The 27,231-nt window shown below is 54.0% G+C and overlaps 1 protein-coding gene across 1 annotated transcript in view; it reads right to left on the bottom strand.

The window, feature by feature from the left end:
- The window catches only part of LOC137310831 (zinc finger protein 850-like), a 171,620-nt gene that overhangs the window by 48,229 nt on the left and 96,160 nt on the right, over nt 1-27,231 (bottom strand). Inside the window, exons 2-4 of the mRNA XM_067978412.1 lie at nt 21,857-22,627; nt 18,272-18,569; nt 17,883-17,962 (exon numbers count right to left, since the gene is read on the bottom strand). Coding sequence (XP_067834513.1) covers nt 17,883-17,962; nt 18,272-18,569; nt 21,857-22,627 — 1,149 coding nt within the window. The remainder of the gene's footprint in view (nt 1-17,882; nt 17,963-18,271; nt 18,570-21,856; nt 22,628-27,231) is intronic.

The following is a 27,231-nucleotide window of genomic DNA, read 5'->3' as shown; positions in this document are numbered from 1 at the left end:
TGTGATTACGGTGCCCCAACTGGTGGGAGGGTGTGATTACAGTGCCCCGACTGGTGGGAGAGTGTGATTACAGCGCCCCTACTGGTGGGAGAGTGTGATTACAGTGCCCCTACTGGTGAGAGAGTGTGATTACAGTGCCCCTCCTGGTGAGAGAGTGTGATTACAGTGCCCCTACTGGTGGGAGGGGGTGATTACAGTGCCCCTGCTGGTGGGAGAGTGTGATTCCAGTGCCCCGACTGGTGAGAGAGTGTGATTACAGTGCCCCTACTGGTGGGAGGGGGTGATTACAGTGCCCCTACTGGTGGGAGGGTGTGATTACAGTGCCCCTACTGGTGGGAGAGTGTGATTACAGTGCCCCTACTGGTGGGAGGGGGTGATTACAGTGCCCCTACTGGTGGGAGGGTGTGATTACAGTGCCCCTACTGGTGGGAGAGTGTGATTACAGTGTCCCCACTGGTGAGAGAGTGTGATTACAGTGCCCCTACTGGTGAGAGAGTGTGATTACAGTGTCCCTACTGGTGGGAGGGTGTGATTACAGTGCCCCTACTGGTGAGAGAGTGTGATTACAGCGCCCCTACTGGTGGGAGGGTGTGATTACAGTGCCCCTACTGGTGGGAGGGTGTGATTACAGTGCCCCTACTGGTGAGAGAGTGTGATTACAGTGCCCCTACTGGTGAGAGAGTGTGATTACAGCGCCCCTACTGGTGGGAGGGTGTGATTACAGTGCCCCTACTGGTGAGGGGGTATGATTACAACGCCCCTACTGGTGAGAGAGTGTGATTACAGTGCCCCTACTGGTGGGAGGGGGTGATTACAGTGCCCCTACTGGTGGGACGGTGTGATTACAACGCCCCTACTGGTGAGAGAGTGTGATTACAGTGCTCCTACTGGTGGGAGGGTGTGATTACAGTGCACCTACTGGTGGGAGGGTGTGATTACAGTGCCCCTACTGGTGGGAGAGTGTGATTACAGTGCCCCTACTGGTGAGAGAGTGTGATTACGCTGCCCCTACTGGTGGGAGGGTGTGATTACGGTGCCCCGACTGGTGGGAGAGTGTGATTACGGTGCCCCTACTGGTGGGAGGGTGTGATTACAGTGCCCCGACTGGTGGGAGAGTGTGATTACAGCGCCCCTACTGGTGGGAGAGTGTGATTACAGTGCCCCTACTGGTGAGAGAGTGTGATTACAGTGCCCCTCCTGGTGAGAGAGTGTGATTACAGTGCCCCTACTGGTGGGAGAGTGTGATTACAGTGCCCCTACTGGTGGGAGGGTGTGATTACAGTGCCCCTACTGGTGGGAGTGTGTGATTACAGTGTCCCCACTGGTGAGAGAGTGTGATTACAGTGTCCCTACTGGTGGGAGAGTGTGATTACAGTGCCCCTACTGGTGGGAGGGTGTGATTACAGTGCCCCTACTGGTGGGAGGGTGTGATTACAGTGTCCCTACTGGTGGGAGAGTGTGATTACAGTGTCCCCACTGGTGGAAGAGTGTGATTACAGTGCCCCTACTGGTGGGAGAGTGTGATTACAGTGCCCCTACTGGTGGGAGAGTGTGATTACGGTGCCCCAACTGGTGGGAGAGTGTGATTACAGTGCCCCTACTGGTGGGAGGGTGTGATTACAGTGCCCCCACTGGTGGGAGAGTGTGATTACAGTGCCCCTACTGGTGGGAGAGTGTGATTACGGTGCCCCAACTGGTGGGAGAGTGTGATTACAGTGCCCCTACTGGTGGGAGGGTGTGTTTACAGTGCCCCTACTGGTGGGAGGGTGTGATTACCGTGCCCCTACTGGTGGGAGGGTGTGATTACGGTGCCCCTACTGGTGAGAGAGTGTGATTACAGTGCCCCTACTGGTGGGAGGGTGTGATTACAGTGCCCCTGCTGGTGAGAGAGTGTGATTACAGTGTCCCGACTGGTGGGAGGGTGTGATTCCAGTGTCCCTACTGGTGGGACGGTGTGATTACAGTGCCCCTACTGGTGGGAGGGTGTGATTACATTTCCCCTACTGGTGGGAGAGTGTGATTACAGTGCCCCTACTGGTGGGAGGGTGTGATTACAGTGACCCTACTGGTGGGAGGGTGTGATTACGGTGCCCCTACTGGTGAGAGAGTGTGATTACAGTGCCCCTGCTGGTGGGAGGGTGTGATTACAGTGCCCCTGCTGGTGAGAGAGTGTGATTACAGTGTCCCTACTGGTGGGAGGGTGTGATTACAGTGCCCCTGCTGGTGGGAGGGTGTGATTACAGTGCCCCGACTGGTGGGAGGGTGTGATTACAGTGCCCCTTCTGGTGGGAGGGTGTGATTACAGTGCCCCTGCTGGTGGGAGGGTGTGATTACAGTGCCCCGACTGGTGGGAGGGTGTGATTACAGTGCCCCTACTGGTGGGAGGGTGTGATTACGTTGCCCCGACTGGTGAGAGAGTGTGATTACAGTGCCCCTACTGGTGGGAGGGTGTGATTACGGTGCCCCTACTGGTGGGAGGGTGTGATTACGGTGCCCCTACTGGTGGGAGGGTGTGATTACAGTGCCCCTACTGGTGGGAGAGTGTGACTACATTGCCTCTACTGGTGGGAGGGTGTGATTACAGTGCCCCTACTGGTGGGAGGGTGTGATTACAGTGCCCCTACTGGTGGGAGGGTGTGATTACAGTGCCCCTACTGGTGGGAGGGTGTGATTACGTTGCCCCGACTGGTGAGAGAGTGTGATTACAGTGCCCCTACTGGTGGGAGGGTGTGATTACAGTGCCCCTGCTGGTGGGAGGGTGTGATTACAGCACCCCTACTGGTGGGAGGGGGTGATTACAGTGCCCCTACTGGTGGGAGGGTGTGATTACAGTGCCCCTACTGGTGGGAGGGTGTGATTACAGTGCCCCTACTGGTGGGAGGGTGTGATTACGGTGCCCCTACTGGTGGGAGGGTGTGATTACAGTGCCCCTACTGGTGGGAGGGTGTGATTACAGTGCCCCTACTGGTGGGAGGGTGTGATTACGGTGCCCCTACTGGTGGGAGGGTGTGATTACAGTGCCCCTACTGGTGGGAGGGTGTGATTACAGTGCCCCTACTGGTGGGAGGGTGTGATTACAGTGCCCCTACTGGTGGGAGGGTGTGATTACAGTGCCCCTACTGGTGGGAGGGTGTGATTACAGTGCCCCTACTGGTGGGAGAGTGTGATTACAGCGCCCCTACTGGTATGAGAGTGTGATTACAGTGCCCCTACTGGTGGGAGGGTGTGATTACAGTGCCCCTACTGGTGGGAGGGTGTGATTACAGTGCCCCGACTGGTGGGAGAGTGTGATTACATTGCCTCTACTGGTGGGAGGGTGTGATTACAGTGCCCCTACTGGTGGGAGGGTGTGATTACAGTGCCCCTACTGGTGGGAGGGTGTGATTACAGTGCCCCTACGGGTGGGAGGGTGTGATTACAGTGCCCCTACTGGTGGGAGGGTGTGATTACAGTGCCCCTACTGGTGGGAGGGTGTGATTACAGTGTCCCTACTGGTGGGAGGGTGTGATTACAGTGCCCCTACTGGTGGGAGGGTGTGATTACAGTGTCCCTACTGGTGGGAGGGTGTGATTACTATGCCCCTGCTGGTGGGAGGGTGTGATTACAGTGCCCCTACTGGTGGGAGAGTGTGATTACAGTGCCCCTACTGGTGAGAGAGTGTGATTACAGCGCACCTACTGGTGGGAGGGTGTGATTACAGTGCCCCTACTGGTGGGAGGGTGTGATTACAGTGTCCCTCCTGGTGGGAGGGTGTGACTACAGTGCCCCTACTGGTGAGAGAGTGTGATTACAGCGCACCTACTGGTGGGAGGGTGTGATTACAGTGCCCCTACTGGTGGGAGGGTGTGATTACAGTGCCCCTACTGGTGAGAGAGTGTGATTACAGCGCACCTACTGGTGGGAGGGTGTGATTACAGTGCCCCTACTGGTGGGAGAGTGTGATTACAGTGCCCCTACTGGTGAGAGAGTGTGATTACAGCGCACCTACTGGTGGGAGGGTGTGATTACAGTGTCCCTACTGGTGGGAGGGTGTGATTACAGTGCCCCAACTGGTGGGAGGGTGTGATTACAGTGCCCCTACTGGTGGGAGGGTGTGATTACAGCGCCCCTACTGGTGGGAGGGTGTGATTACAGTGCCTCTACTGGTGGGAGAGTGTGATTACAGTGCCCCTACTGGTGAGAGGGTGTGATTACAGTGCCCCTACTGGTGGGAGGGTGTGATTACAGTGCCCCTACTGGTGGGAGGGTGTGATTACAGTGCCCCTACTGGTGGGAGGGTGTGATTACAGTGCCCCTCCTGGTGGGAGGGTGTGATTACAGTGCCCCTACTGTTGGGAGGGTGTGATTACAGTGCCCCTCCTGGTGGGAGGGTGTGATTACAGTGCCCCTCCTGGTGGGAGGGTGTGATTACAGTGCCCCTACTGGTGGGAGGGTGTGATTACAGTGCCCCTCCTGGTGGGAGGGTGTGATTACAGTGCCCCTACTGGTGGGAGGGGCCGCATGGCCGACTCCTGCTCCGTTTTCTTGTGGTCTTCTCTCCTGCAGGCCATATCCTGCGGCAATGGAGACTCCGAGATCCCACAATCCCCCGCGCTCCAGAAACCGCCCTATCGCCCGCACCGAGGCTTCCGGCGGAAGCGCGCATGCGCCGGGAGCGGGGCGCAGGTTCGTGCGGGGACAGGGCCGAGGCCCCACCCCCCCGCAGCGCTCACTGCGCATGCTCGGCACCCTCCCCCTCCCCCCGGCGCCTGCGCGGGGGCGGCTGCTGTGGCCGGGATAGGGCGTATTCTCCCGCGCGGGGCATTCTGGGGCGAGGCGGCGGCCATTGCTCGCCCTCAACCTCCGGGCGTTTGGGGTTGGAGATGGTGATCGGATGGGGGGGAAATGTGTCTGGAGGCGGGAGTCGAAGCAAAGGGGGGTGAGGAGGAGGAGGGGGGATGAGGAGGGGTGTGAGGAGGAGGGGGGGTGAGGAGGAGGAGGTGGTGAGGAGGGGGAGGAGGAGGAGGGGGGGGTGAGGAGGTGGTGGGGGGGTGAGGAGGAGGGGGGGTGAGGGAGGAGGAGGAGGGGGGGTGAGGAGGAGGGGGTGAGGAGGAGGAGGAGGGGGGTGAGGAGGAGGAGGAGGAGGGGGGTGAGGAGGAGGAGGAGGAGGGTGGTGAGGAGGAGGAGGAGGAGGGGGGGTGAGGAGGAGGAGGGGGGGTGAGGAGGTGGTGGGGGGGTGAGGAGGAGGGGGTGAGGGAGGAGGAGGGGGGGTGAGGAGGAGGGGGTGAGGAGGAGGAGGAGGGGGGTGAGGAGGAGGAGGAGGAGGGGGGTGAGGAGGAGGAGGGGGGGTGAGGAGGTGGTGGGGGGGTGAGGAGGAGGGGGTGAGGGAGGAGGAGGGGGGGTGAGGAGGAGGGGGGTGAGGAGGAGGAGGAGGAGGGGGGGTGAGGAGGAGGAGGGGGGGTGAGGAGGTGGTGGGGGGGTGAGGAGGAGGGGGTGAGGGAGGAGGAGGAGGGGGGGTGAGGAGGAGGGGGTGAGGAGGAGGAGGAGGGGGGTGAGGAGGAGGAGGAGGAGGGGGGTGAGGAGGAGGAGGGGGGGTGAGGAGGTGGTGGGGGGGGTGAGGAGGAGGGGGTGAGGGAGGAGGGAGTAGAAGCAGAGAGGCGAGGAGGAGGAGGAGGGGGGCACGGGCGCAGGGGAGCGGTGACAATCTTATCAAATAACCCGCAATCTGTCGGTCAAGGGCATCAGTCGCCCCACAGAGGGGCAGAGGCAGCATTTACAGGTCAGGGACACTCAGAGTGCAGGCGCCCTCACCCTCCCACAACTCCCCACCCACTGCCTCACCACCCACTCAGAAAACTATTCACTCTCACAAATTCACGTCCAAACGGTGGCCTCACCCCCTCCCTGTCTCTGCAACCCCCTGCAGACGAGATCTCTGCGCTCCTCCAACTCTGGCCTCTTGCTCATCCCCCGATTCCCATCGTTCCACCATTGGCGGCCGTGCCTTCAGCTGCCTCGGCCCTGAGCTCTGGAATTCCCTCCCTAAACCTCTCCGCCTCTCTCCCTCCTCCTTTAAGACGCTCCTTAAAACCGACCTCCTTGGTCATCTGTCCTAATATCTCCTTATGTGGCTCGGTGTTAAATTTAGTTTGATAATCGCTCCTGTGAAGCGTCTTGGGATGTTTCACTACGTTAAAGGCGCTATATAAATGCAGGTTGTTGTTGTTTTCAATTGAGATGGCTCTAAGTTTGGTTCATTGAAATGATCGCTCTCTAATTGCCTCCTAATCGGAGTCCGTTATGAGGCAAACTCACCCAGACCTCCTCCTCCGTCGAACTCAGAGAAAATCCTTTTACGCAGAGAGTTGGTGGGATGGCCAACCATAAACAGGGGGGGAGCAGAATCTTCAGCAGCTTTTTGAAGGGAAGTGGATAAATATTTGAAGAAGTAAAATTCAGAAGGGTAATGGACAGAGGGGAGCTCAGTTTGTCTCCTGTGCTGACTCTTGTAAACACCTTTTGCAGGGAGGAGTTAGAAGAGGAGGGATTTACAGACAGGAAATTCAAATGCAGCATCGCCTGGAGATTGGACCGAGTGTCTCGACTCGTCGACACCCGAGTGTCAAAGGCCTTGGAATATGACGGGAAATGTTTTTACGTCCTGTGTGTGCGTTTGAAAGCTTCCCGCGACTGGAGCAGCACCAACACCCCCTCCCCCCCCCCCCCCGAGGGAGAGTGTTCCCGGGCGCTGACTGTGGGAAGAGTTTTCACCAGTTGCACAGCCTGATAAAAGCCATCACAGCGGGGGAGAGGCTGCACACGCATGCTGCTTCTGTCCATCGCCCAGTTTGCTGAAGAACGAGGACTCCGGGGGGGAGAAACCCCGTCAACGTGGGGACTGTGGGAAGGGGTCCAGAGGGAGGGAGGGAGGGGCTGTTCGTTTGTGCCGATCGCCCCGGGGAAACGGATCGGGTTGACGGTCCAAGATAGCGGACCGTAGGCGCGGCCAGGCGGGAGCAAAGGCCTTTTCCTGCTCGGCCTGCGGGAAGGGCTTTTCCCGTTCCACGCACCTGCTGACCCACCAGCGGGTTCACACGGGCGAGCGGCCCTTCACCTGCCCCCAGTGCGGGAAGAGCTTCACCGATTCCTCCCACCTGCTGACCCACCAGCGCGTCCACACTGGGGAGAGGCCGTTCGCCTGCACGCAGTGCGGCAAAACATTCTCTCGTTCCTCCCGTCTGCAGAGGCACCAGTTGGTGCACGCCTGACCGCAGTGTCTCAATTCGGCTGTCAATCACACGCGGACTCAATCACATTAAACTCTGACAGTTTCGGAGAACGGGCGGGGTCCTGGTTTCTGCTGATGTGAATTACCCCTGTCACCAGCCTGGAGTTTAATATGCCGCATATCTCGTAGCAACCTACTTTGCGTTAAACGCTGATTATATTTTCAGTCCTGCTGCTCATTACACCAAAAGATTTTCATTAACACTCATCAGTGGACAGTAACTGCAATTTTATCATGGGAAGGTTCTCCCACAGTGCTATTCGGAAGGGAGTTCCAGTATTTTGACCCAGTGACTCACCTCCTGACTCCCCAAAGCCTTTCCACCATCTACAAGGCACAAGTCAGGAGTGTGATGGAATACTCTCCACTTGCCTGGATGAGTGCAGCTCCAACAACACTCAAGAAGCTCGACACCATCCAGGACAAAGCAGCCCGCTTGATTGGCACCCCATCCACCACCCTAAACATTCACTCCCTTCACCACCGGCGCACTGTGGCTGCAGTGTGGACCATCCACAGGATGCACTGCAGCAACTCGCCAAGGCTTCTTCGACAGCACCTCCCAAACCCGCGACCTCTACCACCTAGAAGGACAAGGGCAGCAGGCACATGGGAACAACACCACCTGCACGTTCCCCTCCGAGTCACACACCATCCCGACTTGGAAATATATCGGCCGTTCCTTCATCGTCGCTGGGTCAAAATCCTGGAACTCCCTTCCTAACAGCACTGTGGGAGAACCTTCACCACACGGACTGCAGCGGTTCAAGAAGGCGGCTCACCACCACCTTCTCAAGGGCAATTAGGGATGGGCAATAAATGCCGGCCTCGCCAGCGACGCCCACATCCCATGAACGAATAAAAAACAAACACAGTGGGAAGGCCGATGACAGGTTGTCCTGGTATACTGAAGCTTCCAAGGGCCAGTCTTAGAATGGGTTGAGAATATTTGGGAGGGAAAACACGACAGGAACTGTGGAGGAGCTGAGAGATTTGGGGGTCCAAGTACAGAAACTGCTAAAATCTAGTCGACAAATAATTCAGAAGGGACTCCATCCCTCTCCCTGGTCACTGTCTGAGGATGAACCAGACTGTTAGCGTCCTATCTGACCCTGAGATTGGCCTCTGACCCCATATCTGCTCCATCACCAAGACCGCCCACTTCCACCTCCGTCTATCGCCCGTGCCCGTCCCCGTCTCAGCTCATCTGCTGCTGAAACCCTCACCTATGTCTTTGTCACCTCCAGACTGGACTATTCCAATGCTCTCCTGACCGGCCTCCCATCTTCCACCCTCTGTAAACTCCAGCTCATCCAAAACTCTGCTTCCCGTATCCTAACTCGCACCAAGTCCTGTTCTCCCATCACCCCCTGTGCTCGCTGACCTACATTGGCTCCCAGTCCGGGAACACTTCGATTTTAAAATTGTCATCCTGGTGTTCAAACCCCTCCATGGCCCTCGCCCCCCTCCCTATCTCTGTAACCTCCTCCAGCCCCCACAACCCTCCGAGATCTCTGCGCTCCTCCCATTCTGGCCTCTTGCGCATCCCCCGATTCCCATCGCTCCGCCATTGGCGGCCGTGCTTTCAGCTGCCTGGGCCCTGAGCTCTGGAATTCCCTCCCTAAACCTCTCCGCCTCTCTCTCCTCCTTTAAGACGCTCCTTAAAACCTACCTCTTTGGCCAAGCATAGGAACATAGGAACAGGAGTAGGCCATTCAGCCCCTCGTGCCTGCTCCACCATTTGATAAGATCATGGCTGATCTGTGATCTAACTCCATATACCCGCCTTTGGCCCATATCTCTTAATACCTTTGGTTGCCAAAAAGCTATCCATCTCAGATTTAAATTTAGCAATTGAGCTAGTATCAATTGCCGTTTGCGGAAGAGAGTTCCAAACTTCTACCACCCTTTGTGTGTAGAAATGTTTTCTAATCTCACTCCTGAAAGGTCTGGCTCTAATTTTTAGACTGTGCCCCCTACTCCTAGAATCCCCAACCAGCGGAAATAGTTTCTCTCTATCCACCCTATCCGTTCCCCTTAATATCTTATAAACTTCGATCAGATCACCCCTTAACCTTCGAAACTCCAGAGAATACAACCCCAATTTGTGTAATCTCTCCTCGTAACTTTTTACCATTTAGAAAGTTCCCTGGGACGAATGGCCTCCTTCTGTGCTGTATCGTTCTATGAAATGCCGGGGACCAAATCCAGGTCCTCATACACGCAAAGCAGGAATTGCTGAAGAGAGACGTAGGAACGAGCGAGAGGCAAATGCCGGGATGACAGAGAGCGAGAGCAAAAGAAGTAGGAAGAATAACCTGCATTTATATAGCGCCTTTCACGTAGTAAAACGTCCCAAGGAGCGTAAATCAGACAAAACTCGATACCGAGCCACATATGGAGATATCACTGAAGAGGGAGGTTTTAAGGAGCGTCTTAAAGGAGGAGAGAGAGAGAGGCGGAGAGGTTTAGAGAGGGAATTCCAGAGAGAGAACCTTTGAGGAGGTAACAGTTAAACGGGGGAGATGCAGCGGATGTAGTGTACATGGACTTTAGGAAAGATTTTGACAAAGTGCCACACGGTATCGAATTGGGGGAGGAGAGCGAACGGGATAAATTTCATCGGATGGGAGAAAAGAGAATCGGAGTTAGGGACAGTTTCTCCGAGTGGTTGGAAGCAGGAAGCAATGTCCCACACACAGGATTCAGTTCTGGCATCGCCTCTGTTCACTGCGCACATCAATGATTTGGATACAGGACTTGAGGGAGTGGAGTCGGAATTTTGCAGATGGTACCAAAATGGAAGGTTTGCTCAATGCTTTGTGGATGTCCAAAGGGACTTCGGGGTTCAGGTACATCGATCATTGAAGTGTCATGAACAGGTGCAGAAAATAATCAATAAGGCTAATGGAATGCTGGCCTTTATATCTCGAGGACTAGAGTGCAAGGGGGCAGAAGTTATGCTGCAGATATACAAAACCCTGGTTAGACCGCACCTGGAGTACTGTGAGCAGTTCTGGGCACCGCACCTTCGGAAGGACATATTGGCCTTGGAGGGAGTGCAGCGTAGGTTTACTAGAATGAAACCTGGACTTCAAGGGTTAAGTTACGAGGAGAGATTACACAAATTGGGGTTGTATTCTCTCGAGATTCGAAGGTTAAGGGGTGATCTGATCGAAGTTTATAAGATATTAAGGGGAACGGATAGAGAGAAACTATTTCCGCTGGTTGGGGATTCTAGGAGTAGGGGGCACAGTCTAAAAATTAGAGCCAGACCTTTCAGGAGTGAGATTAGAAAACATTTCTACAAACAAAGGGTTGTAGAAGTTTGGAACTCTCTTCCGCAAACGGCAATTGATACTAGCTCAATTGCTACATTTAAATCTGAGATAGATAGCTTTTTGGCAACCAAAGGTATTAAGGGATATGGGCCAAAGGCAGGTATATGGAGTTAGATCACAGATCAGGCATGATCTTATCAAATGGCGGAGCAGGCACGAGGGGCTGAATGGCCTCCTCCTGTTCCTATGTTCCTTTGGAGGAAACTGAAAAGAGATATCAATAAGATGGGGGAATGGGCTGAAAAGTGGCAGATGGAGTCAGTAAGGGAGAGGCGGTACATTTTGGTCTAAATAATGACAGCACAATGATACCGTGAACGAAAGCAGACTCAGATGTGGAAGAGCAGAGGGATTTGGGAAGTAACGTAAAATTCTAGGTTTTATCTCAAGAGGTACAGGATCAAAAAGCCACGAGGTAATGATGAGCCAATTAAAAGCTTAATAAGACCTCGGTTAGAGAACTGTGTGCAGTGTTGGGGCTCCAGACGAACGGAAGGAGACAGAGACTTTAGAGAGGGGACAACGCAGATTCACTGCCTGGTATGAGGAGATACAATTATGAAGAAACTGCGTCTTTCGTCATTGGGACAACGCAGATTATGGAGCGAAACGACAGAAAGCTACGAAAGGTTGGGACAGGCTGACTGTTTCCAGTGGTCGAGGGGTCTCGAACGAGGGGCCATCAATAGAAAATTAAATGTAAGAGATTTGTGAGGCCGCAATTGAGGCAGAAACTAGATCAACATTGAGGATTAGATTGGAGAGGGGGTTCAGGGTTATGGGAACACGGTGATTACGTGTGGCGGGTAAACTTTCCCGCACTTGGTCCGTAGCCCTGCAGGTCACGGCTCTTCAGGTTCACATCCAGGGATTTATTAAATGAGTTGAGGGTTTCTGCCTCTCCCACCCTCTCAGGCAGTGAGTTCCAGACACCCACCACCCTCTGGGTGAAAACATTTCTCCTCAGCTCCCCTCTAATCCTTCTACCAATTACTTTAAATCTATGCCCCCTGGTTACTGACTCCTCTGCTAAGGGAAATAGGTCCTTCCTATCCACTCTATCTCGGCCCCTCATAATTTTATACACCTCAATTAAATCTCCCCTCAGCCTCCTCTGTTCCAATGAAAACAACCCCAGCCTATCCAATCTTTCCTCATAGCTAAAATTCCCCAGTCCTGGCAACATCCTCGTAAATCTCCTCTGCACCCTCTCCAGTGCAATCACATCCTTCCTGTAATGTGGTGACCAGAACTGTGCGCAGTATTCAAGCTGTGGGAAGGGGGGAAGGAAAGAGATACTCACAGGTGGGAAGTGAAGAAAAGAGGGAAGAAAAACACGAGAGAGAGAGAGCGAGAGAGGAAGGGATCCAGAAGGGAGGGACGAGAGGCACGTTGGAATCCTTCGAGGGATTAAGGGTTTGTTCTTTGATTTCTCCATTGCGATAAGTCTCCATTCATTAACCGTATTACAAAGAGAGACAGTGTTGTCCTTGGATGTGTGACAGTTCCAGCTGATGCCCAGTCTCTCCACCCTTTTTTTATTCGTTCATGGGATGTGGGCGTCGCTGGCGAGGCCGGCATTTATTGCCCATCCCTAATTGCCCCTTGAGAAGGTGGTGGTGAGCCGCCTTCTTGAACCGCTGCAGTCCGTGTGGTGACGGTTCTCCCACAGTGCTGTTAGGAAGGGAGTTCCAGGATTTTGACCCAGCGACAATGAAGGAACGGCCGATATATTTCCAAGTCGGGATGGTGTGTGATTTGGAGGGGAACGTGCAGGTGGTGGTGTTCCCATGTGCCTGCTGCTCTTGTCCTTCTAGGTGGTAGAGGTCGCGGGTTTGGGAGGTGCTGTCGAAGAAGCCTTGGCGAGTTGCTGCAGTGCATCCTGTGGATGGTCCACACTGCAGCCACAGTGCGCCGGTGGTGAAGGGAGTGAATGTTTAGGGTGGTGGATGGGGTGCCAATCAAGCAGGCTGCTTTGTCCTGGATGGTGTCGAGCTTCTTGAGTGCTGTTGGAGCTGCACCCATCCAGGCAAGTGGAGAGTATTCCATCACACTCCTGACTTGTGCCTTGTAGATGGTGGAAAGGCTTTGGGGAGTCAGGAGGTGAGTCACTCGCTGCAGAATACCCAGCCTCTGACCTGCTCTTGTAGCCACAGTATTTATATGGCTGGTCCAGTTCAGTTTCTGGTCAATGGTGACCCCCAGGATGTTGATGGTGGGCGATTCGGCGATGGTAATGCCGTTGAATGTCATGGGGAGGTGGTTAGACCCTCTCTTGTTGGAGGTGGTCATTGCCTGGCACGAAACTACACTTCAAAAGCACTTAATTAGCTGTGCGGCCCTTTGGGACGTCCTGAGTTTGAGAAAGGGGCTGGAGAAATGGGAGTGTTGTCTTTAGGAATGGGCACAGTATGATGACAGGATTGAAAAGGCATGGAATCCACCTCACAATCTTTATCGCCAGCCTGCCCCACAGGCCCCCGGTAAAAGCTTTGTGTTAACCAGCGAGAAATTCAATGTCTCAGATCCTAACTGAAGAGAGTTGTCGGAGAACCAGGAGCAAACAGGTTGGAGAGGGTTAAAGTTTTGTTTCGTTTGATCGTTTAGGAATTCGTTAAGAACATAAGAAATAGGAGCAGGAGTAGGCCATTCGGCCCCTCGAGCCTGCTCCGCCATTCAATCAGATCATGGCTGATCTTCGACCTCAACTCCACTTTCCCGCCCGATCCCCATATCCCTTGATTCCCCGAGAGTCCAAAAATCTATCGATCTCAGCCTTGAATATACTCAATGTCTGAGCATCCACAGCCCTCTGGGGTAGAGAATTCCAAAAATTCACAACCCTCTGAGTGAAGAAATTCCTCCTCATCTCAGTCCTAAATGGCCGACCCCTTATCCTGAGACTATGCCCCCTGGTTCTAGACTCTCCAGCCAGGGGAAACAGCCTCTCAGCATCTACCCTGTCGAGCCCTGTAAGAATTTTGTATGTTTCAATGAGATCTTCTAAACTCTGGAGAATTCAGGCCCATTCGACTCAATCTCTCCTCATACGACAATCCCGCCATCCCAGGAATCAGTCTGGTGAACCAGTTAAAAATCGAGAAATTCTGGAGTTTGACAGCTTCAAACCAGAGAGACCTGTCCATTGGCTGGCTGGGTGGTCCAGAGAGACCTGGCCAATGGCTGGCTGGGTGGTCCAGAGAGACCTGTCCATTGGCTGGCTGGGTGGTCCAGAGAGACCTGTCCATTGGCTGGCTGGGTGGTCCAGAGAGACCTGTCCATTGGCTGGCTGGGTGGTCCAGAGAGACCTGTCCATTGGCTGGCTGGGTGGTCCAGAGAGACCTGTCCATTGGCTGGCTGGGTGGTCCAGAGAGACCTGTCCATTGGCTGGCTGGGTGGTCCAGAGAGACCTGGCCAATGGCTGGCTGGGTGGTCCAGAGAGACCTGTCCATTGGCTGGCTGGGTGGTCCAGAGAGACCTGTCCATTGGCTGGCTGGGTGGTCCAGAGAGACCTGGCCAATGGCTGGCTGGGTGGTCCAGAGAGACCTGTCCATTGGCTGGCTGGGTGGTCCAGAGAGACCTGTCCATTGGCTGGCTGGGTGGTCCAGAGAGACCTGGCCAATGGCTGGCTGGGTGGTCCAGAGAGACCTGGCCAATGGCTGGCTGGGTGGTCCAGAGAGACCTGTCCATTGGCTGGCTGGGTGGTCCAGAGAGACCTGGCCAATGGCTGGCTGGGTGGTCCAGAGAGACCTGGCCAATGGCTGGCTGGGTGGTCCAGAGAGACCTGGCCATTGGCTGGCTGGGTGGTCCAGAGAGACCTGTCCATTGGCTGGCTGGGTGGTCCAGAGAGACCTGGCCAATGGCTGGCTGGGTGGTCCAGAGAGACCTGGCCAATGGCTGGCTGGGTGGTCCAGAGAGACCTGGCCAATGGCTGGCTGGGTGGTCCAGAGAGACCTGGCCAATGGCTGGCTGGGTGGTCCAGAGAGACCTGGCCAATGGCTGGCTGGGTGGTCCAGAGAGACCTGTCCATTGGCTGGCTGGGTGGTCCAGAGAGACCTGGCCAATGGCTGGCTGGGTGGTCCAGAGAGACCTGTCCATTGGCTGGCTGGGTGGTCCAGAGAGACCTGGCCAATGGCTGGCTGGGTGGTCCAGACAGACCTGGCCATTGGCTGGCTGGGTGGTCCAGAGAGACCTGGCCGTTGGCTGGCTGGGTGGTCCAGAGAGACCTGGGCAATGGCTGGCTGGGTGGTCCAGAGAGACCTGTCCATTGGCTGGCTGGGTGGTCCAGAGAGACCTGTCCATTGGCTGGCTGGGTTGTCCAGAGAGATCTGGCCAATAACTGGTATCCATGACTGCCCCACAACTCTCAATTCTTCAAGCTTGAAAATATTTCAGGAGAAAATCTTAACAGATGGTGAAAGCCTCTGATTTCCCAACACCTTGACTCCCATCACGAGAATACATCCCAGGTCTGATGTGTTTTAGATTAAAGGGAATTCCAGAGCAATTAATATGATCAAAGGCACGTCCCTTCGAATCACTTTGGAGTTCAGGTATAAAACAGCGAGACGTTTTTAACGGTTTTTATTCAGACTGAAGACTTATTCAGACAAACAAACTCTGATTAAGGACGGATTCAGAAATACAGAGGAGGACTCGAGGAATTACAGACTGAGAGAGAGCCATCGATGCAACACACTGAGAGACGGTCAGGGCGGAGAAACACTGAGGGGGAGGAACCATGAGAGCTCGGATCAGGATCGGGGTCAGGGGTCAGGGTCATGGTCAGGATCGGGCTCGTGATCGGGGGTCAGGGTTCAGGGTCAGGATGAGGGTCAGGTTTAGGGTTAGGGTCAGGATCAGGATGAGGGTCAGGGTCAGGGTCATGATGAGGATCAGGTTTAGGGTCAGGGTCAGGGGTCAGGGTCATGATGAGGATCAGGTTTAGGGTCAGGGTGATGATCAGGGTCAGGATCAGGTTGATGGTCAGGGTCAGGATGATGATCAGGGTCAGGGTCAGGATGATGATCAGGGTCAGGGTGAGGTTGATGATCAGGGTCAGGGTCAGGTTGATGGTCAGGGTCAGGATGATGATCAGGGTCAGGTTGATGGTCAGGGTCAGGATCAGGTTGATGGTCAGGGTCAGGATGATGATCAGGGTCAGGGTCAGGTTGATGGTCAGGGTCAGGATGATGATCAGGGTCAGGTTGATGGTCAGGGTCAGGTTGATGGTCAGGGTCAGGTTGATGGTCAGGGTCAGGGTGAGGTTTAGGGTCAGGGTCAGGTTTAGGGTCAGGATGAGGTTCAGGGTGAGGGTCAGATTTAGGGTCAGGGTCAGGTTTAGGGTCAGGATGAGGTTCAGGGTGAGGGTCAGATTTAGGGTCAGGGTCAGGTTTAGGGTCAGGATGAGGTTCAGGGTGAGGGTCAGATTTAGGGTCAGGGTCAGGTTTAGGGTCAGGGTCAAGGTCAGGTTTGGGGTCGGGATGAGGGTCAGGGTCAGGGCAGAGTTCACAGGATTGCAACCAATAATTCAGCTACAATTAAAAAGAAACAAAGAAAGCAGCATGTGTACACCGGGAACATCTGGTGTCTGGGGGTCACGGAATGGGTTAACCGAGATACCAGAGCCTTGTCTCGGATCATCGCTGGCGTGGACTCAGCGTTGACTGAATAATGCGAACAGTTCTGAAGCAAGACGCGATTGCTGTATCCCAGAGTTAAATACTAATCGCTACCAGCTGCACTGCCAAACACAAACACACGAGGAGGTGCAATCCTGAAAACCAAGAATGGGGCGGAGTTACTTTAAAGTTGAATCAGAAAGAGATAATCCCCAGGCCAATATCGCTAAATATCACTCTGCTATTTACTTGTACACAAAGAGTTATGAAAATAAAGTATTAAGGGTTACAACACAGTCTTGCCCATTTCTTGATCTCCGGCAAGGTCAGGGTTAATCGGTCGTCCGCCGACACTGCACATCACTGCTAGAACATTGATGATACTTTTCGGGTTGGCTTAACTTAGGATAAATCAAGCCAGACAAACATCGCCAGGCAAAGGCAAATTCAAATGGGTTTGTTTTTTTGTCAGTTGTCGGTAGTTTTTTTGGTTGGGATTTGGCCAACCATCCTTCCCTACTTTAGAGTACGCTTGGCTCTGGAATTCAAAAGTTCCAAGTCTTAACGGGAGGGGGCTCAGTCTGAACAGTTCCGACACCCTCGAGGTGACCAAAGACCCCCAGAAATGGACGTACGTCAGAAAGTAACGGCAAAGGGGTTTGCAGAAAGATGGGGCGAATGGCCGCCTTCTGTGCTGTATGTTTCTCTCTTGGTCACTCAATTCAGGGAAGTGAAGACTTGCGTGCGATTCCGTGACTGAGTATCACCGTGAGAACCCGTAGACCGTCACAGAACACATGTAGTGTGAGCGTTACTGGGAGTATGTTAACAGGCCGTTACAAAACATGTCCCTCCATGTACAGGCGAGGTTCAGTCAGTGGATGAAATCCTCCATTCGTTCTCTGCCGATGTGTGTCTTTGATCATTTCTTCTCAGGATTGTGCGGACGTCGCTGGCGAGGCTGGCATTTATTGCCCATCTCCAGTTGCCCTGAGAAGGAGGTGGTGGGCCGCCATCTTGTGCTCCCCACGGTGGCGTTAGACGGTGAATTCCGGGACGCTGACCCGATGACGACAAGAGAATTGAAAATTATACTCATCGAATTTACAGCACAGAAACAGGCCGTTCGGCCCAACTGGTCTATCCCGGTGTTTATGCTCCAGACGAGCCTCCTCTCTCCCAACTCCATCTCAGCCTATCCTTCGAGTCCTTTCTCCCTCGTGTTTATCGAGCTCCCCCTTATTCGAGGGTTTTGTGCAGGAAGACACCAATGAGGCACCTGAAGTGTTTTCAGGCCTCGAGAACTTCCACCTTTCAATTGCTGATCTCCTCACAACCAACCCCCTCCTGCCCAGAGTCCTTCCAAACCCCCCGCCCGTTGCCCATTTATTGGTCCTGCTTCGCTCAGAAGGCTGCACTAGGCCAAAAGTTGCTTCTCGGGTGCTCGCTGGTGGTTGGCAGAGAACACAAAAAGACTTCCAATCCCCTTATCCCTCAGTCCCGTCCGACGCTTAATTTGTCCGTGGAGTGCCTGACAACGTCCTCGTGGAAATATCAAGAGTGACTCCTCGGAAAGACCAGCGCTCCCTCCCCAGCCGAGAATTTGCCGAGAGCTTGAAAGGGAACTGGATCGTCTTCCGTTGTCTCTCGTACTTCGGACCAGCAGCCCGGAGGTGGCATGTTCAAATGCCACCGAAGGCAACCTGTCGATCATTCCGGTGATTTGTTCCGGGCTAGCACCAGGAAAAGGAAGGGGGGAGAAAAATAAACGAGCGAGGAATGCTGGCGCGTTGTAAAAACCCAACTGGTTCACTTCAGGGGGAGCAAAGCCTGAATCCTGACCCGGTCTGGGCCTGCACGGACTCCAGCCCAGCACTGTGTGTTTGGCTCTTAATGCCCTCGGGGGGGGGAAACGAAGGATGGGCGATAATTACCGTCCTGACCACATTCCCAAAACCAAATTTAAGAAACGCCCCGTAAAATATGTGGGTTTGCCGAGGGGTTCAAAGGTCGTTGGCCATGAGCGGCCATTTTGTACTCACTGTCCGGTCTCTGGGGCACGTGCCCCCCCGTTTGCGCAGGGCGCGGGCCCATCTTTCCGCCGGCTTGTCCTCCGCTGGTGCTTGGTCAGGTTCTGCTGTGTCTTGAACCGCTTCCCACAGACGCCGCACTTGAAGGGCTTCTCCTGGCTGTGGACGCTCAGGTGCCTCTTCAGAAAAGACGGGCAGAGGAAGAGCTTCCCGCACACCGAGCACCGGCATCGGCCGCTCCCCGGGCTCTCCCGTCCTGTCCCCTCTCCCGTGTCCACGGCGAGGCCCTGTCCCGAGGGTGAGGACTCCTCTAAAGAGAGAAAAGATAAAGAAAGAGTCAATTGGGGCCTCAATTATTCACAATATTTATTAACGACTTCGATGAAGGCATAGAAAGTCTCATATCTAAGTTTGCCGATGACACAAAGATTGGTGGCATTGTAAGCAGTGAAGATGAGAACATAAAATTACAAAGGGATATTGATAGATTAGGTGAATGGGCAAAACTGTGGCAAATGGAATTCAATGTAGACAAATGTGAAGTCATCCACTTTGGATCAAAAAAGGATAGAACAGGGTACTTTCTAAATGGTAAAAAGTTAAAAACAGTGGATGTCCAAAGGGACTTCGGGGTTCAGGTACATCGATCATTGAAGTGTCATGAACAGGTGCAGAAAATAATCAATAAGGCTAATGGAATGCTGGCCTTTATATCTAGAGGACTGGAGTACAAGGGGGCAGAAGTTATGCTGCAGATATACAAAACCCTGGTTAGACCGCACATGGAGTACTGTGAGCAGTTCTGGGCACCGCACCTTCGGAAGGACATATTGGCCTTGGAGGGAGTGCAGCGTAGGTTTACTAGAATGATCCCCGGACTTCAAGGGTTAAGTTACGAGGAGAGATTACACAAATTGGGGTTGTATTCTCTGGAGTTTCGAAGGTTAAGGGGCGATCTGATCGAAGTTTATAAGATATTAAGGGGAACGGATAGAGAGAAACTATTTCCGGTGGTTGGGGATTCTAGGAGCAGGGGGCACAGTCTAAAAATTAGAGCCAGACCTTTCAGGAGTGAGATTAGAAAACATTTCTACACACAAAGGGTGGTAGAAGTTTGGAACTCTCTTCCGCAAACGGCAATTGATACTAGCTCAATTGCTAAACTTAAATCTGAGATAGATAGCTTTTTGGCATCCAAAGGTATTAAGGGATATGGGCCAAAGGCAGGTATATGGAGTTAGATCACAGATCAGGCATGATCTTATCAAATGGCGGAGTAGGCACGAGGGGCTGAATGGCCTACTCCTGTTCCTATGTTCCTATATACTGACCTTAAAGGCACTGGGGATGGTGAAAAAATATGGACGATACCAGAACTGAGAGGTATTGGGGAAAGGCTGAACAGGCCAGGGCTCTTTTCTCTAGAAAAGAGAAAGCAGAGGGGTGACCTGATAGAGGTCTTTAAAATGATGAAGGGGTTTCGATAGGGTAGACGGAGAGAAGATGTTTCCACTTGTGGGGGAGACCAGAACGAGGGGGCCATCAGTATAAGAGTCACTAATAAATCCAATCGGGAATTCAGGAGAAACTTCTTTACCCAGAGAGCGGTGAGAATGTGGAACTCGCTCCCACATGGAGTGGTCGAGGGGAATAGAATCGATGGATTTAAGGGGAAGCTCGATAAACACATGAGGGAGAAAGGAATGGTGACAGGATGAGGCTTGCAAAAGAGGAGATAGTTTGGGTACAGACTGGACACATTCCCACGAGGGAGAGAGCAACAGCATCCAAAGCTGGAGCTCGCAGGATGACTAAAGATCTCGAGATTGAAATGAAACAGAAGAAGGTTTATGATAAATGTCAGGCTCACAGTATAGTCGAGAACCAAGCAGAATACAGAAAGTTCAGGGGAGAACTGAGAAATGAAATAAGAGGGGCAAAGAGAGAGTGTGAGAATAGATTAGTCGGTAATATCAAAGGGAATCCAAAAGTCTTTTATAAACATGTAAATAGTAAAACGGTAATCAAAGGTGGGGCTCATTAAGGACCAAAAAGGAGATCTTCTTGTGGAGGCAGAGGGCATGTCTGAGGTACTAAATGAATACTGGAGAAGAGGATGCTGCTAATGTCACAGTAAAGGAGGAGGTAGCAGAGAAATTCGATAGGATAAAAATAAAGAGGTAATTGTAAGATTGGCATCACTCAAAGTAGAAAAGTCTCCCGGTCCGGATGAGATGCATCCTCGGTTACTGAGGGAAGGGTGGAAATTGCGGACACTCTGGCCACAATCTTCCAATCCTCCTTAGATATGGGGACGGTGCCGGAGGACTGGAGGATTGTAAATGTTACACCCCTGTTCAAAAAAAGGGAGAGGGATAAACCCGGTAATTACAGGCCAGTCAGTGTAACATCGGTGATGGGGAAACTTTTAGAGACAATAATCCGGGACAAAATTAATTGGCGCTTGGAAAAGTCTGGGCTAATAAATGAAAGTCAGCACAGATTAGTTAAAGGAAAGTCGTGTTTGATTAACTTGATTGAGTTCTTTGATGAAGTGACGGAGAGGGTTGATGAGGGTAGTGCGGTTGATGTTGTGTATATGGACTTTCAAAAGGCATTTGATAAAGTGCCACAAAATAGACTTGTTAGCAAAATTAAAGCCCATGGGATTAAAGGGACAGTGGGCAGTGTGGATACAGAATGGTCTAAGGGACAGAAAGCAGAGAGTAGTGGTGAACGGTTGTTTTTCAGACTGGAGGGAAGTTTACAGTGGTGTTCCCCAGGGGTCAGTATTAGGACCACTGCTCTTTTTGAGATATATTAATGACCTGGACTTGGGTATAGAGGGAATAATTTCAAAGTTTGCAGATGACACGAAACTCGGGAATGTAGTAAACAGTGAGGAGGATAGTAACAGACTTCAGGAGGACAGAGACAGACTGGTGAAATGGGCTTTATAAACAGAGGCACAGAGTACAAAAGCAAGGATGTTATGATGAACCTTTATAAAACACTGGTTCGGCCCCGGCTGGAGTATTGTGTCCAATTCTGGGCACCGCACTTTAGGAAGGATGTGAAGGCCTTAGAGAGGGTGCAGAGGAGATTTACTAGAATGGTTCCAGGGATGAGGGACTCCAGTTATGTGGAGAGACTGGAGAATCTGGGATTGTTCTCCTCAGAGCAGAGAAGGTTAAGGGGAGATTTAATCGAGGGGTTCAAAATCAGGAAGGGTTTTGATGGAGTAAATAAGGAGAAACTGTTTCCAGTGGGCAGGAGGGTCGGTGACCAGAGGACACAGATTGAAGGTGATTGAGAGAGGATCAAGGGGAGAGATTTTTTTACGCAGCGAGTTGTTCTGATCTGGAATTCACTGCCTGAAAGGGCGGTGGAAGCAGATTCAATAATAACTTTCAAAAGGGAATTGGAGAAATATTTGTAGGGGGAAAAATTTGCAGGGGAAAGAGCGGGGGGAGTGTGGGACTAATTGGAGAGCTCTATCAAAGAGCCGGCACCGGCCCGATGGGCCGAGCGGCCCCCTCCCGCCCTGCCCGATTCCACGAACGCCAACAGTCAGCTCCGGCCGACGCGGCCACTCACCGCCGTGACTCTTCTGGTGCCTGGCGAGCTTGCTGGAGGTGCCAAACTGCTTGCGGCACGCCGGGCACTCGAAGGGCTTCTCCCCGGTGTGGGTGCGCTGGTGCGCCTGCAGGTCGCTGAGCCGGTAGAAACGCTTGGCGCAGTCCGGGCACTGGTAGGGCTTCTCGCCGCTGTGAATGCGCTGGTGCGCCCGCAGGTCGCTGGTGGTGTAGAAACGCTTGGCGCAGGCCGGGCACTCGAAGGGCCTCTCGCCGCTGTGCACCCTCCGGTGGGTGGAGAGGTTGCTGGAGGTGTAGAAACGCTTCAGGCACAGGGCGCACTCGTAGGCCCTGTGGCCGCTGTGGTACCGCTGGTGCTCGGTCAGGGCGCCGTGCGTGTGGAAGCCTTTGGGACAGACGGGGCACTGGAAGGGCTTCTCGCCCGTGTGGGTGCGCAGGTGGCCCGTCAGGTCGCTGCGGGTGTTGAAGTGCTTGGCGCAGCTGGGGCAGTCGAAGAGCCGCTCCCCGGTGTGCAGGCGCTGATGCTTCGCCAGCGTGTCGAAACGCTTGAACTGCTTGGTGCAGGCTCCGCACTGGAAGCGTTTCGCCGGGCTGTGGACGCTGAGGTGCCGCTCCAGCACTGACGGGCAGCGGAAGGCCTTGCCGCACACGGAGCACGGCCAGCGGAGGGCAGCGGGCGGCGCAGGGCCCCCTCCCGGCGGGGTGCTGGTCGACGGCCGCGTCCCCTCTCCGGTTTCCACCTCGAGGGCCCCCAGCGGAGTCGGCGCCGGATCTGCAACACACACACAAAAAAAAACAAAGACGCCAGCTGCCGTTAATACATCTGGAGCCTCACGTCTCCGCCCACCTCCCCGTGGAATGTGGAACTCGCGAGCACAGGGAGAGGTCGAGGCGAATGGGACGGATGGATTTGAGGGGAAGCTCGATAAACACGAGGGGGAAAGGAATAGAAGGATATGGTGATGGGGTGAGATGATTTAGGGAGGGAGGGACCATTGGGGCCGAATGGCCTCTTTCTGTGCTGTATATTCTATGTAAACCTGTCACGCTGTAACTACAGTGCCACCACTGGTGGGAGAGTGTAATTACAGCGTGATATGTTTACATAGGTGTTCCCCATGATAAAGAGCGATATACGAATTTATAGTGGAAATGCCTCATTAAGTGGGGACTGAATTCCCTGCGCACACTCTGGTCCAACTGTCCCCCGCCCTCTAACCCCGCATCACCTGAAGACCACTCTTGGATTTGACAACTCATGTGCAAAGCCACGGGAGATTGATTAACAGTGTTCAAAATCTGATGTCTGCACATGTCCACATTTATAATGAAAACTGCCGATGTAAACATGTCACGCTGTAATTATACCCTCCCGCCAGTGGGGGCACTGTAGTCACCCACTCCCCCAGTGGGGGCTCTGTAATCACACCCTCCCACCAGGAGAGGCGCTGTAATTGCACCCTCCCACCAGGAGGGGCACTGTAATCACACCCTCCCACCAGGAGAGGCGCTGTAATCACACCCTCCCACCAGGAGGGACACTGTAGTCACACCCTCCCACCAGTAGGGACACTGTAATCACACCCTCCCACCAGTAGGGGCACTGTAATCACACCCTCCCCCCAGTAGGGGCGCTGTAATCACACCCTCCCACCAGTAGGGGTGCTGTAATCACCCGCTCCCCCCAGTAGGGGCACTGTAATCACACCCTCCCACCAGTAGGGGCGCTGTAATCACACCCTCCCACCAGTGGGGGTGCTGTAATCACACCCTCCCACCAGCAGGGACGCTGTAATCACCCCCTCCCACCAGAAGAGGCATTGTAGTCACACCCTCCCACCAGTAGGGGCGCTGCAATCACACCCTCCCACCAGTAGGGGCGCTGTAATCACCCCCACCCACCAGTAGGGGCGCTGTAATCACACCCTCCCACCAGTAGGGACACTGTAATCACACCCTCCCACCAGAAGAGGCATTGTAGTCACACCCTCCCACCAGTAGGGACACTGCAATCACACTCTCCCACCAGTAGGGACACTGTAATCACACCCTCCCACCAGTAGGGGCACTGTAATCACACCCTCCCACCAGCAGGGGCGCTGTAATCACACCCTCCCACCAGTAGGGACACTGTAATCACACCCTCCCACCAGTAGGGACACTGTAATCACACCCTCCCACCAGTAGGGACACTGTAATCACACCCTCCCACCAGTAGGGACACTGTAATCACACCCTCCCACCAGTAGGGACACTGTAATCACACTCTCCCACCAGTAGGGACACTGTAATCACACCCTCCCACCAGTAGGGACACTGTAATCACACCCTCCCACCAGTAGGGGCGCTGTAAACACACCCTCCCACCAGTAGGGACACTGTAATCACACCCTCCCACCAGTAGGGACACTGTTATCACACCCTCCCACCAGTAGGGGCGCTGTAAACACACCCTCCCACCAGTAGGGACACTGTAATCACGCTCTCCCACCAGGAGGGACATTGTAATCACACCCTCCCACCAGTAGGGACACTGTAATCACACCCTCCCACCAGTAGGGACACTGTAATCACACTCTCCCACCAGTAGGGACACTGTAATCACACTCTCCCACCAGCAGGGACACTGTAATCACACTCTCCCACCAGTAGGGGCACTGTAATCACACCCTCCCACCAGTAGGGGCGCTGCAATCACACTCTCCCACCAGCAGGGACACTGTAATCACACTCTCCCACCAGTAGGGGCACTGTAATCACACTCTCCCACCAGTAGGGGCACTGTAATCACACCCTCCCACCAGAAGGGGCGCTGTAATCGCACCCTCCCACCAGTAGGGGCACTGTATTCACACTCTCACACCAGTAGGGGCGCTGTAATCACAACCTCCCACCAGGAGGGGCACTGTAATCACACCCTCCCACCAGTAGGGACACTGTAATCACACCCTCCCACCAGCAGGGGCGCTGTAATCACACTCTCTCACCAGTAGGGGCACTGTAATCACACTCTCCCACCAGTAGGGGCACTGTAATCACACTCTCCCACCAGTAGGGGCGCTGTAATCACACCCTCCCACCAGTAGGTGCACTGTAATCACACCCTCCCACCAGTAGGGGCACTGTAATCACACCCTCCCACCAGTAGGTGCACTGTAATCACACCCTCCCACCAGTAGGGGCACTGTAATCACACCCTCCCACCAGTAGGTGCACTGTAATCACACTCTCCCACCAGTAGGGGCGCTGTAATCACACCCTCCCACCAGTAGGTGCACTGTAATCACACCCTCCCACCAGTAGGGGCACTGTAATCACACCCTCCCACCAGTAGGTGCACTGTAATCACACTCTCCCACCAGTAGGGGCACTGTAATCACACTCTCCCACCAGTAGGGACACTGTAATCACACCCTCCCACCAGTAGGGGCACTGTAATCACACCCTCCCACCAGTAGGGGCACTGTAATCACACTCTCCCACCAGTTGGGGCACTGTAATCACACCCTCCCACCAGTCGGGACACTGTAATCACACCCTCCCACCAGTAGGGGCACTGTAATCACACCCTCCCACCAGTAGGTGCACTGTAATCACACTCTCCCACCAGTAGGGGCACTGTAATCACACCCTCCCACCAGTAGGGGCACTGTAATCACACTCTCCCACCAGTAGGGGCGCTGTAATCACACCCTCCCACCAGTCGGGACACTGTAATCACACTCTCCCACCAGTAGGGGCACTGCAATCACACCCTCCCACCAGTAGGGGCACTGTAATCACACTCTCCCACCAGTAGGGGCACCGTAATCACACTCTCCCACCAGTAGGGGCACTGTAATCACACCCTCCCACCAGTAGGGGCACTGTAATCACACTCTCCCACCAGTAGGGGCACTGTAATCACACTCTCCCACCAGTAGGGGCGCTGTAATCACACCCTCCCACCAGTAGGGACACTGTAATCACACTCTCCCACCAGTCGGGACACTGCAATCACACCCACCCCCCAGTAGGGGCACTGTAATCACACCCTCCCACCAGTCGGGGCGCTGTAATCACACTCTCCCACCAGTAGGGGCGCTGTAATCACACTCTCCCACCATTAGGGGCGCTGTAATCACACCCTCCCACCAGTAGGGACACTGTAATCACACTCTCCCACCAGTAGGGGCGCTGTAATCACGCCCTCCAACCAGTAGGGACACTGTAATCACACCCTCCCACCAGTAGGGACACTGTAATCACACTCTCTCACCAGTAGGGACACTGTAATCACACCCTCCCACCAGCTGGGACACTGTAATCACACTCTCCCACCAGTAGGGACACTGTAATCACACCCTCCCACCAGCTGGGACACTGTAATCACACTCTCCCACCAGTAGGGGCGCTGCAATCACACCCTCCCACCAGCGGGGGTGCTGTAGTCACACCCTCCCACCAGAAGGGGCGCTGTAATCGCACCCTCCCACCAGTTCGGGGCGCTGTAATCACACCCTCCCACCAGTAGGGGTGCTGTAATCACACCCTCCCACCAGTAGGGGCACTGTAATCAAACCCTCCCACCCGTAGGGACACTGTAATCACACCCTCCCACCAGTAGGGGCGCTGTATTCACACTCTCACACCAGTAGGGGCACTGTAATCAAACCCTCCCACCCGTAGGGACACTGTAATCACACTCTCCCACCAGTAGGGGCACTGTAATCACACTCTCCCACCAGTAGGGACACTGTAATCACACTCTCCCACCAGTAGGGACACTGTTATCACACCCTCCCACCAGTAGGGACACTGTAATCACACTCTCCCACCAGTAGGGGCACTGTAATCACACTCTCCCACCAGCAGGGACACTGTTATCACACTCTCCCACCAGTAGGGGCACTGTAATCACACCCTCCCACCAGCAGGGGCACTGTAATCACACCCTCCCACCAGTAGGGGCGCTGTATTCACACTCTCACACCAGTAGGGGCACTGTAATCAAACCCTCCCACCCGTAGGGACACTGTAATCACACTCTCCCACCAGTAGGGGCACTGTAATCACACTCTCCCACCAGTAGGGACACTGTAATCACACTCTCCCACCAGTAGGGACACTGTTATCACACCCTCCCACCAGTAGGGACACTGTAATCACACTCTCCCACCAGTAGGGGCACTGTAATCACACTCTCCCACCAGCAGGGACACTGTTATCACACTCTCCCACCAGTAGGGGCGCTGTAATCACACCCTCCCACCAGTAGGGGCACTGTAATCACACTCTCCCACTAGTAGGGGCATTGTAATCACACTCTCTCACCAGTAGGGACACTGTAATCACACTCTCCCACCAGTAGGGGCACTGTAATCACACCCTCCCACC

Source organism: Heptranchias perlo, unplaced genomic scaffold (assembly GCF_035084215.1).
Source record: "Heptranchias perlo isolate sHepPer1 unplaced genomic scaffold, sHepPer1.hap1 HAP1_SCAFFOLD_277, whole genome shotgun sequence".
Classification (NCBI taxonomy): Eukaryota; Metazoa; Chordata; class Chondrichthyes; order Hexanchiformes; family Hexanchidae; genus Heptranchias; species Heptranchias perlo.
Note: the sequence above shows the minus strand (reverse complement) of the source record. Positions and strands in the feature narration are given on the sequence as shown.